Source organism: Amia ocellicauda, chromosome 3 (assembly GCF_036373705.1).
Source record: "Amia ocellicauda isolate fAmiCal2 chromosome 3, fAmiCal2.hap1, whole genome shotgun sequence".
Lineage (NCBI taxonomy): Eukaryota > Metazoa > Chordata > Actinopteri > Amiiformes > Amiidae > Amia > Amia ocellicauda.
In genome coordinates this window covers 51,001,801-51,017,802 of record NC_089852.1, presented here as the reverse complement: position 1 = coordinate 51,017,802, position 16,002 = coordinate 51,001,801, and the positions used below count along the sequence as shown (strand labels likewise).

Below are 16,002 nucleotides of genomic sequence, written 5' to 3'. Positions count from 1 at the left end.
TGCTCTTTTAATAATTTGGCCTGTTGTTTTTTATTTTTATTTAAGGAGAAGTCACCAAAATTAACTGATGTGCAACAGCAAGGTTCATTAACTCGCTGAACAGGTAGTGTGCAATCAGACACCTTGTCTTAATTAGCTGTAACCTGAATGGTTTGTGTAGCTATCACAGGTGTTGTGATTGGGGGGATTGTATTTTTAGCACTGAAATTAGTAGACAGAATAATCTCATGACAAGACAAACAACATTTTTGTTAAGGCAAGCTGTGAACTAGACAGACTTATATATAAAAAGAATTGTATAATTCAAAGGTAGAGTCTGTTCAAAGCACAAACACAAAGCAATCAAGAGCAATCAATTACTTTTTAGATGGTGAAATATAAATAATTACAAAAAGTCGATTAACTGGATAAGAATGTAAAAAAAAGCTGTAATTTTTATCATCTTTACAAAATGTTAAACAAAGGAAACATTTAACTTTAAAGCTGAAGTGTCAAGTGTGAAAAAAACTAAATGAACTAAATAAAATTAATAAATACATGAACACAGATTTTCTGTATTTCCCTTCAGACGTTATTGTAGGCATGCTACTAAAAAGTGGAAATTAATGGCAAATGTAATTCTTTAGGTATGATTTGACTTTTCATATTGCATTTGGGCCAATCTCACATATGTGGATTTAAATTCAGCAGAATCCACCCTAAATGTATTACTTTAAGATGCTGAAGGCTTTCATCAAAGTCTCTCAGATTTTATTGGCAAGATAGCTTTCAATGGTATGGAGTAGGAAAGTGCAAATAACATTGGCATGAGAGAGAACATATTCAAAACCCTAAACCACAATGCCAGGTGCAAATTTTGACAGGTGCTTTTCATATGCTGTGAAACTTGATTACAACTAACTAACTAACTAACCTTTTCTGTAACTGGAAGAATTCAGAGAACTAGTCAACTAGTAGCATTGGATCCCCCTCATATAATATATATAAGAATTTTAATTCAATGGAGCAATTAAATATTTCAAAAGTTTTAGCCACTCAGTGAACATAGGAAAGTTCTTGCCATATAATCTTGAAGCTCAGCTCCTAAAAATGCCAGGACTGAAAAAGATGCATATATATCAAGCTCAGTAAGACAGTAAGTAAGGATGGCGGAGAGGGGTGTGTCTTTAGAAAGCAGATTTCTGGTAAGACAAAAAATAAAGAAGCTTAAATAGCAGGGAAGATGTGAGAGCTAGCCACACAAGGACCTGCTGGTATTTCATGTTCAGGCACACACAGAAGGGAGTGTTATCTATCAATGTGAAATAAATAAACTACACATTTATTATTCTATAAACGTGCAGCTACCAGAAATCAATAATAATACCGGCCTCAAGGAGTTTATTTATGACCCAGCTGGCCGTGTTTTCCCTGCTAAATGCAAGCTCTGAAGGCTTAGAGGGCCCCAGTGATTGCAGATATAATAGATTAGAAATGGAAGTTTAAATTGTGAGCCACACACCTTTGGCCATGCTAGTTCTTTGAAATGGGTTTGAAAATGAAAGCGTTCGTAGGCTCTGAAAAGCGGTGCAGTTGGGTTAGCTGATGGAAGTGACTGCGTCTAGCCGGGGAAGACTGCCTGTATTCCCTCAGATTTGATAGGAATTGCTCATAAAATTACTTGGCTGATTCTTCCTTGTGCTTGTATAAATGCTGGTAGTAGTTTAAAGGGAAATGGAACACAAGCACTTACCCAAAAAAGGTATACTTCAGTCTCTTTTGTAAATGAGGTTGTACACTACTGTACAGAAAAATGATAAAGCATCAGGTAAGCAAGTCCATAAGGACAGAGATGGTTAAAGACCTTTTGTAGGCTATTTATAGAGGGCACTGCAGCTAATAAGGGTTAAGGGTGTAAAAATCTTGGACTGATTCACCTCATGGTACCATTGTGACTACATCTCTCTTGGCACCAGAAAACAATGTGATAACAGCTTGAGAATAGATCAGTTCTCTGGGGCTCAGGACATGGCAAATATCAGCTACCTGGATTTGCATTTATAACAGAGAAGTTGGCCGGAGATAGACATTGGAGGGCACCCATCTGTCATCATTACTCAAATGTTAACTAAAGCAGTGGCATGACATTAGAACTCTCCAGGTTACAAGTTACATAAATTAAGTAATTGGAGCACTTTTTTTGTTCTTGCTAGATTATTGTATATTCAGTGGAATCCCAAAAAACTGAACTGTGAAATGAAGACCCATATTCAGCAATGCTTCTAACACTAAAATCTGTGATCTCAGATCTGTGTCTCCTGCCAAGTGGTACGGTATAGCAAACGAGTGGGATTTGAACACCAAAACATTTAAACAGGTGCAGGCCAGTGGAGGCAACAGTCCAAAAACAAAAGGTAAAATAAAGCCACCCACTTGAACACACTCCAAAACCATTTACCTTTCATTTATTGGGGTTAAATACTGTTGTTTTGGGACAGTATTTAACCCCACTATTTGCCTTCATTCAGGTCCTCAAATAAATCACTTGCATGCTGAGATGTCATTCCTTAGCCCAAATAAATCAAAGGAGTACATCATGAGAATATATAGTCATATCAGGCCTTAGAATCTTGATGCTGGTAATGTTCAGGTAACAAAGGTCATGAAAATATCATAGTTATACAACAGAGATGAAAAGAAAACAGGTGAGAAACCTAGAATGTTAGGAACTCATTTTAAAGGATGGGAAGTGGAATGGAAAGTTAATAATTATTTTTAAGAACTGGATGAGTTCTGGTGTGATTCAGGCAGAGATTGCATTGGACTTACCATCATTGAGTTGGAACAGTTGTTGAAAGGGACAGGTTCCGTGAAGAAGTCAGTGCTGTGGTCAATCCTCTGGTGGCCTCCATAGTCACTCTTGTCGGAGTCCAGCTTAATTTTATATCTGACAGCTACGTTAAGGAACGGTCTGTCCATAGGGTGAAGTTATTGGGACAACATCTGCCTTGTGCAGAAAACAAAGAAAATATGTTTTTAAATACAGTTGGTAAGATTTCTCATTTACATGATGAGATTTTATCTTGATCCATGATGATTAATACATTTGGGGTGCACTGGAATATGAGGAAATACAAAGCTCTGCCATATGAATATGATCTGACCAGTTCTACACTATGATATAAGTATCAGCCTTCTGCCTGACTTCAAGTCCAAGCAACCAGTGGTGTGTGTAGTCAGTTTAGTGCTTGGTGTTGTGCCACATACAGTTCTGATTCAAACTGATGATTTTAATAAGGTAGGGCTTTGCAAAATAGTATGAATACAACAATCATCTGCAGAACTGAATGTGCTATAATTAAGATTAGAATTGAATTTGTAATATTAGTACATATCATTCTAATTTCCTACTACTTTTTAGAGTTTCATATTCTGTGTTGAGAAACAGAAAAACTTAATTTATTAGTGAGATAAAAGATGACAGCATACTTATCACTTTTTCAGCAAAGCAACAAAAACAAAGACAACATTTTCTGCATGCTGTGCAGTTGTTAAAGACATGTCTGATTCTAGTAGAAGAGCAGAGTTTAAGATCATTATATGATATGCTACTGAAATCTGGAGCTGCTCCTACTGACTGTGATATCCTACAAAATGTATAAGCTGATGAAATGAAAGATGGCTTACAGGTATATTTGATAACTTTCAACCCAGTTCTGTCTATAATGTACTCTTGACTGTTGCGCTATAGGTTTGGGATTTCTGACATCGTTCTCAGTCCCTGCAGAGGTAGAAAGGGAAATGGAGAGACTTTGAGATCTGTTGTTTGGAAAAGCAATTCACCAATATGCATGCATGCCTCCTACAAGAAATAACTTGTCGATAGCTAAAGCAACTGCAGGCTGTGCTGTTGTCTTTCTCTTGGACAGTATGGCTTTTTCCTTTTGTTTAATACATTCAAATACCTGGGCACCTGTGAGAGAGAGGCCAGCAGAATAACCACATCACTCCTACATAGCTCATTTTACATTATAATCAGGAATTTGGAACCAGTGCAGGTGAAAATAAACTGGAAACGAAAGATGCTTTCCCTTTTGAAAAGAAAAATTGTCTGTGATAAAAGGCTCCTGAGATGTAAGGGAAACAAACAAAAACCCCCCAAAAAAAAAACAACAGATATAACAACAAAAATAATAATCCATCCATCTCCAAAACCGCTTATCCTGGTGAGGGTCGCGGGGAAGCCGGAGCCGATCCCAGCAGGCATAGGGCCCAAGGCAGGACCCAGGATTTGTGAAATAAAACAAATATTTATTGCAGAAATTGTATTTATTATTTTGATAAAAAAATATTAAAGGAATGTTCATGCCACAATGCCTGTTTTTAACCATATCAAACAAATGAAAAGTAATTTTGGAGAGCATTCAAATGTGGGGATTCTTATTCCTTTTTATTATTAATAGTATTATTTTTTAATAGTGGCTTTGGACCCGCTGGCAAGCATCTATTTTAAAGTTTTGGAGTACACATGTATCTTGTATGTTATTACTTTCTGTAATTCTACCGTGTTTACAGGCCGTATTCAGTTCATCACGGCAACCACGAGAATTTCTCATGTTGCGCTGACTCCCTGGGCACTGCAGTTCTGCTGAGTTGCAGACAGTTTAAATCAACCCAAGTGACTCCTATGTATTTCCTCTGGGGTGTTTCTCAGCAGAGGGTGGGGTAACCAGACAAACAGACCCAAGGAAATGTTCACTCCTTAAACTGCAGGAATGCCTAACCTGTGGGTTCCAACCAGCTCATGCAATCTGATACAGTTAGATGGATGGCACAAATATTTAAAAACTGACTATCCTGTGAGTCTGTTTAAGTTAATAATGATTACAAATATTAAAAAATGAAGATAACAGTTAAGTAAAATAATTAAAATAAATGTTTCTGTTATATTTAGATTCCTTAAAAAACAAAACAAAAAAAACGAAGAAAACAAAACTTACAAGGCTCATTGCAGGACTGTTTTTCAGCATGTGTAGAAAATATAAATGAATTGATAGCTTACAGTAAACCTTGTTCATGGAGGCTGTAATAATTATTTTGGACAACACATACTGAGCTTCCTTCTTTCGTGTTATTCCAGCCTTTGAACTATCCCCAGTTAATTGTAATAGATTATGTTGTTATGATAGTAGTTGGCTGTCACATTTGAGATTCAAATGATCATTCACCATTACCCTAAACAGCTGGCTATGTCCTTTTTAACAGCTCCACGGGCACAGAATGTCCAGGTGTGTATGAGTAACAATTTATCCCAAACACTAATGTTTAATGTTTAATTATTGATGATGATTATGCTATGAAATGTACTTTTTTCTTAGGTACACTCAAGGCAATAAATTGCTCATCTCTTTAATGTGTAACCACAAGAATGTGAAGCTATCCATACACATTAATTTAGGCTCCCAAGTGTCTCAACCAGTAAAAACCTTTGCTTGGAGTGCAGATTAGATCATATGGCTACATCACTGGTTAGAATCTGGGCTGCAGTAGCTCACAGTGCAGAATTTTCTGAGCAGTGTGGAAATGAGCAGATGGCTTGAGGGTGCACATTTTGAAGGACATGTCTGGTGCTTTCAACTTTGTCATGTTGTGTAACAACTGGTATTGAGGGTATTAAAATAGTTGGGGATCCTAATAAAAAAAAAACACACTACACAAAATACTGTGTCCTGCTGCAAGTATATTTATTTATTGGGAATGTGTACTTTTATTATTTTCTTTATATTCTCTGTATTATTCATTGTTTCATGCTGTTAATTCAGTTCTGTCTATAAAGCAAATCATTACCCCTTGTGGGAGCTTCTTTAATTCTTATCAAACTAAGGATGCTACAGAAATCTACCAAAGTAATGTCACATTGCCTTTGCCTTAAGGTTAATTGTGTCTTGAATTGTATACATCTGTTGTCTTTTGAATACTTAATCAATGACTGTATTAGTATGCATGGGGTAACCTGAATTTGTATAACTGGATTCTCATGGCACGTGGTGAACTGAACTGGTACTGCTGGATTGAGCTTGCACAACTGGATTTGACTGACTATAAACTATTGTCTATCAAAAGATTCAAGGGGGCTTTTTCCAGCTCACATCTTTAGTTCTCTTCTTCACTCCTTTTGAGAGGAGGGCTCTGAGTTAACTTGTATTTATTATTTTATATAATAAACTTGTTACTTCTTCATTGATGTATCCTGGGATTTACCGAAACCACTACACTTTTTGTTGTTATTTATCATGTCAGATTATTAAGAAAAGCACTTTTTTGGTGCTAGTAGTGAGTTTATATATATATATATATATATATATATATATATATATAGAGAGAGAGAGATAGATAGAGATAGATAGATACACACACAAACACACACACACACATGCAACATAGTATAAGGCATCCTGCACATTACATCTGAATATCTGAAAACAGAGATGACAAAGGCATCTGTCAGCTGGACATTTTTCATTACTTTCTAACTACTTTGCCCCCAAGTCACGTTTTCCCCCCAAGTAATCATTAACTAAAATATAATTTGCCACCCATTGGGATTACATTACAAATCACACTTGCACAGCATGCCGATTTAATAAATAAGGGCTCAAATGCCACGGAACATGAAAAGGGCAGAGACTCCGGTTTTAACCCTTAGAATGCAGACACCGATTTTGAGGTTACCCAAATATTTGTTGACAGGGGATGTTCTTTGAAAAAATGTGCTCCCACCTCCCTCTCAGAAAACGTGCATGGCAAGACACCCCTCTGTGACCTAATGAAATGTTCATTCTGATGAGTGACACTCATCAATAGTATTGCAGCTGTTGGGGTACAGCTGACTCTTACTATTGTGGAACTTTCTTTGTAAAGCTTATTTTTTATAATATAGTTTCCGGAATTCCAATTTAATAATACGTGTTATTTCTATTGAAATCATCATAAATGAATATGTCTTTAGCATGTAGTCATAACATTAAGAATCTATTCATATGATTTCCCTAATTCAACAAGAATGAGCCATACATTATAGTCTTATTATGTTAGCTGTTCATTTAGGGTGTATTGTTTTAATTAACCATCCAATTACATACTTTACAGTAACTGTAACTCTATATATATAAAGTTGTGAAAAATACAGGGGCTTAGTAACAAACCATTAGCATTTGAAAAACGGTTTCTCTGAATTTGGTCAGTTCCACTTTTAAACTAAATCGACCACTTGAGTGCTTCTGAAATTAAATAGAGTATCCCCCCTGCTGAAAGTTAATAGCAGGCCCATTCTATTTTTTTTTTTTTTTTTTTTTTTTTTTACAGTGGAGATACATAGTTGGAAATAAATAAATTAAGATCTAAAAAGTATATAGTTTGGCTTTAAGTTCCTCAAAATTATTTTCCTCTCAGACCTTGTTTATATTCACTCATAGTTATTGTGCACAAGGTAAAGGTCAATTAAAGTGTTTAGCTTTTATAAGTTGTAACAAAACGGATGATATAGGGGATGGGAAGGGAGTAATTGGAATCTCCCAGGACCTATTCTACAGTCTTAGATAAGCACTCAACAGAGCCTCCGGAAGTAGCTCCTGTATATAATTTACAAACACTAGATACTGGATATGAAAACAATACTCACTTTTTTCTCATTATAAGGTCCATATGGGACGAGTATAATACCTACTAATTATCCCCTCAAAAGAATTGCAAATTACAATTAGTTAATTAAATCTAAACAACCAGCACACTTTCGCTATTTCTATAAAGACCCAAGTATCCTGATGTATTAAAAGACAACTGCACAAATTTAATTAGTAGAATTCATATTATCTACCATTTTGTTTGCTTTATTGTATTCTGGAACACTACTTTTTGTAATAAATATAAAAAATCACTGCCCCGCAGAAGTGTCACTGAAGACTTGAGGATCACACCCTCCTAAAAAACTCTCTCAATATTAGTATAGAAGTATAAAATGTGCTGCATTTCTCAAGTAATTTTTTTAAATACATAAACAGATAAATATATATGCTTTCAATACTTATTTTAAAGAAATACTGTTCAACTGACTTAAATACATAAAAAACAGTATCTAAGTTTGATACTTTGTACAGACAGGGACAACACACTCATAAGCATACCCATATCACAACATCTACTCCGAACAACATTTATGCTGGTTTTCTCCAAACAAATGATACCCAGAATATCAGCACACCTGGTAAGTATAACTGAGAAAACCATTATGTAGGGAGAATGATAAACCTCCTTAGCAAAAGAAGCATCCACATAAAAGCTGGAGCAAAATATAGGTGCAATGTTTTTTGGGGCTCCTGCCTCTCACTGTCCTCCCCTGAGCTTAATGGAGAGAATGTAGTGAGGATATTCTGACAGGAAACACACAGCCTGTATTGTTTTTGCACACAAGACAATTTATGTAATTGCGAATGTGGGGCATTACTCTTCAGAGTTAATGGAATCCAAAATAAATGAATATGTACGCATTCAAGAGGATACCGGGCTCAGAAGAAGGCCGCGTGTGCAGAAAAGCACTGCAGTCGTTGATGAAGCGCCACGAACTGACCCAGATAAATGCACACCATTCAGTCAGATGTACCACGATAAATGTAACATCCCTGTAGACTGCAACAAAAGGTACACCGGTAAACAATATTGTGAAGAAATGGTTTATTCTTAGTCTCAGTGATCAGTCTTTCGTTGAAACTCTGCTGAACACTGAACAAGGTCTACTTTTCATGAAATCCAGCTCTTCAATCTTCACTAAACTTTGAAACACAGCTGGTGGATTAAAGTGTGTATTTGCAAGGCAGCAAGATAGAGTGGAGGGTTTAGCCCCTTAGGCTGTGTTTCATAAGTGTGCCAGAGCAGTTCAACAGATTTAAAGAAGGGCTCTGGGTGCTCCACTGAACATTTTCTACATTCTTTCAGGGGGGCAATTTGGCTCAGTAAGGTTTAATCTTTGGACAGTGTTAACTTCTGCTCGCTGTCAGTTTTGAACACTTTGTGGATTACCTGTCAAAAATGTATCTTAATAAAGCACATGCAATAAAGTTCACACATTAAGATCATCTCACTCTATTATGCATTAGTATTTATATGATCAGATGTCATACCCTTCATTATAAAGCATACAAAGTTTTTCATATGCTAGCATTAGAAGGGCAAAGCAGCTGAAAAAAGATGGCAATCTGTTTTATATTTATATTTCCACATTGCCTCTATGTGTGTGGGACTTTTAGCGTTGGAACCATAGGGATTGGGATTTTAAAAGATTGAATACACCAGAAAAAAACATCAAGGGACATTGGAAAAGGATCAAGAACAAATTAAATTTGCATATACCTCTTCATCAATGCTACAGATATATAGAAATGCTTAACTCCTTAAGCGCTAGTCCAGGCTCCTTTCATTTAGCAAATAAAAGCCAATCTACACAATACATCATGGCTTCCACACATAGGCATTTCAATTTCAGAAGGTCAGAACTGTACAAACCATGCTGTGCATTGTAGAAGAGTCTGATTTCATTTTACATATTACTCTTGTGAACACTTCCCCTAGGTAACACTATAGGATGCACTTATGTGTATTATTAGTAGTGAGCTGTTTAGCCAATCCTTTACGCATGTTGACCTAGATGGTTTTTCAGATGTTAACATACAACCCCAATTCCGAATAAGTTGGGACAGTATGGAAAATGCAAAAAAACAAACAAAAAGAGTCATTTGAAAATTCAATTCACCCTGTACTATATTGAAAACACATTATTAACACATTATTTGATGTTTTACTTTGTGAATTTAATTTATTTTTGAAAATATACACTCATTTCAAATCTGAAACACACTCCAAAAAAGTTGGGACAGTCGAATGTTTACCACTGTGTAACATCACCTTTTCTTTTAATAACACTTATTAAGCATTTGGGTACTAAGACACCAGTTGGTTAAGTTTAGGAAGCAGAATTTTCCCCCATTCATCCATTATGCATTTCTTCAGCTACGCAACTGTACGGGCCTTCGTTGCCTTAATTTGCGCTTCATAATGCGCCACACATTCTCAATCGGAGACAGGTCAGGACTACAGGCAGGCCATGCTAGCACCCGCACTGCTGGAAAATGCAGGGACGTCCCTGGAAAAGACGATGTCTGGATGGCAGCATATGTTGCTCCAAAATGTGTACATATCTTTCTGCATTAATGGTGCCCTCACAGATGTGCAAGTTACCCATGCCATGGAAGTTACCCAAGCTCAACCTCTCCAAATCGGATCTCCTGTTTTTCCCCCACTCTTCCTCACCTTCTGCTGACATGCCCATTTCGATCCCCTTAGAATCCACCACACTCTCTCCTTCTTATTCCGCTAAAAATCTAGGAGTCACCCTCGATCCTGCGCTCTCCTACACCCAGCACATCACCATGCTGACACGCAGTTGTAGATTCTTCCTGAGCAAAATACGCCGGATCCGTCCCTTCCTCACCGACTACTCAACTCAGCTGCTCGTCCAGTCACTGGTCCTCTCCCGCCTGGACTACTGCAACTCCCTCCTGGCTGGCCTGCCTGCAACTACTACCCGCCCGCTCCAGGTCATCCAGAACTCTGCAGCTCCTTTGGTATTCTCTCTGCCACGATTCGCACACGCTACTCCACTGCTCCGCTCCCTCCACTGGCTCCTGATACCAGCACACATTCAGTTCAAGACACTGACCCTCACCTACCACTGTCTCGACCACACTGCACCAAGCTACCTTCAGTCACTCGTCTCTCCATACATCCCCTCCAGACCACTGCGCTCCTCCAGTGCCAGAAGACTAACTCTACCTCCTCTCCACTCTCCTTCCTCCAGAGCCCGCTCCTTCTCATCCCTGGCCCCTAAATGGTGGAACGACCTGCCCACCGAAGTCAAAACAGCTGAGTCCTTGACCTCATTCCGGCACTTACTCAAGACGCATCTTTTCCGACAGTACTTGTAATATTAGTCCTTTTATCCCTGCTACATAGCACTTCACAGTTTTATTATGCTCATTGTGCTTTTGATTGTTTTCCTCCTTGATCCCTTTCCCGTAGCCCTTGACTGTGACCCTACACAGCAATTAGCTTTTACCGTCCAGGATGTAGGACCTCACTTACTGTACTGTACTGTATTGATGCCTTGTACTTAATTGTATTTTTGCACTTTGTTTTGCACTTATGTTGTAAGTTGCCCTGGATAAGGGCGTCTGCCAAGAAATAAAAATAATAATAATAATAATAATAATAATGGGCACTGACACACCCCAATACCATGACAGACACGGGCTTTTGGACCTGACACTGATAACAACTTGGATGGTCCTTTTCCTCTTTGGCCCAGAGGACACGACGGCTGTTTTGTCCAAAAACTTTGAAATGTTTACTCGTCGGACCACTGTGCTACTGTCCATCTCAGATGAGACCGAGCCCAGAGAAGTCGGTGGCGCTTCTGGACAGTGTTGATGTATGGCTTCTGCTTTGCATAGTAAAGCCTTAACTTGCATCTGTGGATGCAGCGGCAAACGGTGTTGACTGACAAAGGTTTACCAAAGTATTCCCGAGCCCATGTCAGGATATCCATTACAGACTCATGACGGTTTTTAAGACAGTAACGTCTGAGGGATCAGAGATCATGCACATTCAGAAGTGGTTTTCGGCCTTGCCCTTACGCACCGAGATTTGACCGGATTCCTTGAATCTTTTAATTATATTGTGCACTGTAGAAGGTGAAATGCCCAAAATCCTACTGTGTTGGATTATTCGCTGACGCATCTGTTGGCAGATTGGCGAGCCTCGACCCATCCTTGCTCTTGAAGGACTAGGCCTTTTTTGGAGGCTCCTTATATACTATGATTACACGATTGCCTCGCCTGTTTCACATCACCTTCTTATTTCAACTTGTCACATCGCTATTAGTCCTAATTTGCCTGTCCCAACTTTTTTGGAACGTCTTGCATGCATCAATTTCAAAATAAACGTTTACCTTCAAAAAATTCAGTTGATTAGGTAAAACATCAAATACTTTGTCTTTATAATTTTTTTGTTTAAATACAAGCCAAAGTACATTTACAAATCACTCCTCTTTGTTTTTATTAGCATTTTCCATACTGTCCCAACTTTTTCGGAATTGGTGTTGTACAATGTACTGCAGGTTCACAACAAAATAAAGAAACAGCATTACTTGAAAAAAATCTACATGGGGTATCTTGAGTGACACAGCAGCCAAAGCTTCTGCCATGAACATAACAGGCAGGTATAAGCTGGTGTGGAGTCCTGCTTGTGCCATTGCTAGCTTTATATCTGGAGGGCAACACACAACTTGTCAATAAGGGAGACGTTTAAAGCTGTTTGGGGGTTTCTCCGCTCTCTGTGGTAATATGACATCTGTGGCTTCTCAGATTCCCACGGTTTCACCATGTACATTTCACCCTCAGATGGAGGCAATAAGACGAATAGTTGTCATTCTGAGCTTGCACATTACAGCGCATAACATTAAACCAGAAGACATGTACAAGCCTCGTCAAACTGCAATGACTGTAAAAATAAAAATAAATAAATCTAACTTAAAAAAGAAAAAAAAAAACAGTAATACGCAATAATTTACACCTTAGCTGCATAGAATGTTATACCTTATAGCAGGCTATACACAGGACATCTTGCTGAAGCTGAAGCTGGAGAGTTTAAATCGGCAATAAATAAAGGTTTGGATTTACTGGAAGATTTGAGATTTACAAGGGATTGTGTCTAAAAGAAATCAAGCTCAGTGATGCTAACCCAGTCTCTCAGCTTGCCATACTTATACTCTAGCTTTCAAAGAAACTCAAATGCTAGTGTTCGAAGATAACTTCTGCAAAGTTCTTTGCAATAAGTTCTTCTTTTTGTTCTTTATGTTTTTTTCCCCTCACCTCTGCATCAGTTTACACAAATACTTTTCCTGACTTCCACTGAAACTGACAGGCCCAATCAAAAGATCTGCCCGTTCCCAAGCAAGGAATGCACCGAGACACACGGCATAACAAATATATTAAAAAAGGTGAACACCAGCACTTTCATCTGGGTAGAGAACTTGAATCCTCTGAGGCAATTTTCTGTCCTGTATTTATGGGAGGCTTGTGAGGACTAAAAACCAAACAGTATCTCGACAAAACACAAGTAAGGAATAAACATATGAAGTGGTCAGAAACACCGGTAGGCAGAATAATTATTTTGTTTCCCTGTTGCCTCATGGATTAACTCTCTTGCTCAGCCTTATGATGACCCTCGAAAAGTCATTCATTTTCATACTGTTGGGAAATTCCTCTTCTGTGATACGGTCTGCTTTGATATTAATGATTAAAAAGGAGCTGCAGGTGCACTTATTGTCTGTGCTGAAGACTGTGCTATTGTAACTTCTGTTCCCGGTGCCAGGGAATGCATTTTTATTCGCTCTGCTAACAGAAATGTACCTTTTATTATGGATATCTCCTGCTTTCGCAGTGCTGCAATTTGAGAGGGAACTCTCAAGGGTTATGCATTATGCGCAAGGGGGGAAAAAAAGACTAAAATAAGTTTCAGCTTTGGAATAAATAAATAAATAAATACAGTGTATCCACTTTTGCGCCCCTGGCAACACACACACGCACACACACACACATTTCTTTCTCAGAGGTTTGGAAGCTTTGCCGTAATTACACCTGTGCCCACCACAGTAATCTGTACACGGACTAGCACTTAAGGTCACTGAGCTGCATTTGTTTTGATCTCCAGCCAAATTGTACACTTGTTGAATGTATCAATGGATATTATCTCTCTGTTAAGATGGACCTCTCCCTGGCGTAATCGTCTCGACTCGTACTAAGCAGGTCTTTGGTTATCTCTGGCCGTCAGTCAGTTTGGCTGGGCTGTTGGTTGCATTTGGGGGGCCTCACTTGTCTCCCCACCTGACCTGTACAACTATGTCCACAGATAAAGCTTTTTAAAGGTCACTGCTTTGGCTACGATTACATGCAGGGTTGAGGGGCCTTTTTTTCAGCATTGTGAACTAAAAGTGTAATGTAAATGGTCTTTCCTTGCACAATAATGTGTACATTATATATATATATATATATACACACCCCTAAAGGATTATTAGGAACACCTGTTCAATTTCTCATTAATGCAATTTTCTAATCAACCAATCACATGGCAGTTGCTTCAATGCATTTAGGGGTGTGGTCCTGGTCAAGACAATCTCCTGAACTCCAAACTGAATGTCTGAATGGGAAAGAAAGGTGATTTAAGCAATTTTGAGCATGGCATGGTTGTTGGTGCCAGACGGGCCGGTCTGAGTATTTCACAATCTGCTCAGTTACTGGGATTTTCACGCACAACCATTTCTAGGGTTTACAAAGAATGGTGTGAAAAGGGAAAAACATCCAGTATGCGGCAGTCCTGTGGGCGAAAATGCCTTGTTGATGCTAGAGGTCAGAGGAGAATGGGCCGACTAATTCAAGCTGATAGAAGAGCAAGTTTGACTGAAATAACCAGTCGTTACAACCGAGGTATGCAGCAAAGCATTTGTGAAGCCACAACACGTACAACCTTGAGGCGGATGGGCTACAACAGCAGAAGACCCCACCGGGTACCACTCATCTCCACTACAAATAGGAAAAAGAGGCTACAATTTGCACAAGCTCACCAAAATTGGACAGTTGAAGACTGGAAAAATGTTGCCTGGTCTGATGAGTCTCGATTTCTGTTGAGACATTCAGATGGTAGAGTCAGAATTTGGCGTAAACAGAATGAGAACATGGATCCATCATGCCTTGTTACCACTGTGCAGGCTGGTGGTGGTGGTGTAATGGTGTGGGGGATGTTATCTTGGCACACTTTAGGCCCCTTAGTGCCAACTGGGCATCGTTTAAATGCCACGGCCTACCTGAGCATTGTTTCTGACCATGTCCATCCCTTTATGACCACCATGTACCCATCCTATGATGGCTACTTCCAGCAGGATAATGCACCATGTCACAAAGGTCGAATCATTTCAAATTGGTTTGTTGAACATGACAATGAGTTCACTGTACTAAACTGGCCCCCACAGTCACCAGATCTCAACCCAATAGAGCATCTTTGGGATGTGGTGGAACGGGAGCTTCGTGCCCTGGATGTGCATCCCACAAATCTCCATCAACTGCAAGATGCTATCCTATCAATATGGGCCAACATTTCTAAAGAATGCTTTCAGCACCTTGTTGAATCAATGCCACGTAGAATTAAGGCAGTTCTGAAGGCGAAAGGGGGTCAAACACAGTATTAGTATGGTGTTCCTAATAATCCTTTAGGTGAGTGTATATATATATATATATATATATATATATGTGCTGATATACGATAAAATCATTGTTGAAGGTCATTTTCATGGGATGGCACATAAACTTCACCTTAAATTAATGAACTGATATATGTAGTTTATTTTTAATATGTTGTGTGTGGTCTCTTTGTAAATTGTGACTAATACCAATGGACCAAAATGATTACATGGTTGGATATTCATATTGTGGTAGATATTGCATGGGCCAGTTTAAGAATATAGGAATAATGTGTTTTTGCATATATTTAATGTGTGGTCAACGTGAGCTTATGATTTAAGTTAAAACACTTTGAATCAAAAGCCAAATGCTGAGCTGTTTACAAAGGAAACATTTGCTTGCATAGATGTGGAAATTGTAAATCCCAAACACTACACTCCTCAGTCACTGCAACTCTCAAGCATGTCCCTGCTTCCTTTAATCTCTTCCTGATTTGAGAAGTCTTGCTATATTTCCTGTTTGTATTGCACATTTTTGGGCAATAAGCATTGAGCAATGTTCATAGACAATATTTACACTGACATAATAAGCTACCATGGCAAATACAATTGTAAGGTGAAAAAGAAGCACATTAAAATAGAGTTTGATAGAAACTAAATATCACTAGCACTAAATATGT

General features: G+C 38.4%; 1 protein-coding gene across 2 annotated transcripts in view; it reads right to left on the bottom strand.

Annotated features, from left to right (window-relative positions):
• The window catches only part of LOC136746956 (1,4-alpha-glucan-branching enzyme), a 374,922-nt gene that overhangs the window by 22,912 nt on the left and 336,008 nt on the right, over positions 1-16,002 (bottom strand). Inside the window, exons 15-16 of one of the 2 annotated variants that reach the window (XM_066699866.1) lie at positions 2,809-2,926; positions 1,750-1,780 (exon numbers count right to left, since the gene is read on the bottom strand). In XM_066699866.1, coding sequence (XP_066555963.1) covers positions 1,778-1,780; positions 2,809-2,926 — 121 coding nt within the window. In that variant the 3' untranslated portion in view covers positions 1,750-1,777. Of the gene's footprint in view, positions 1-1,749; positions 1,781-2,808; positions 2,927-16,002 lie in introns of those variants that run through there. The other variant, XM_066699865.1, reaches the window with a different exon arrangement.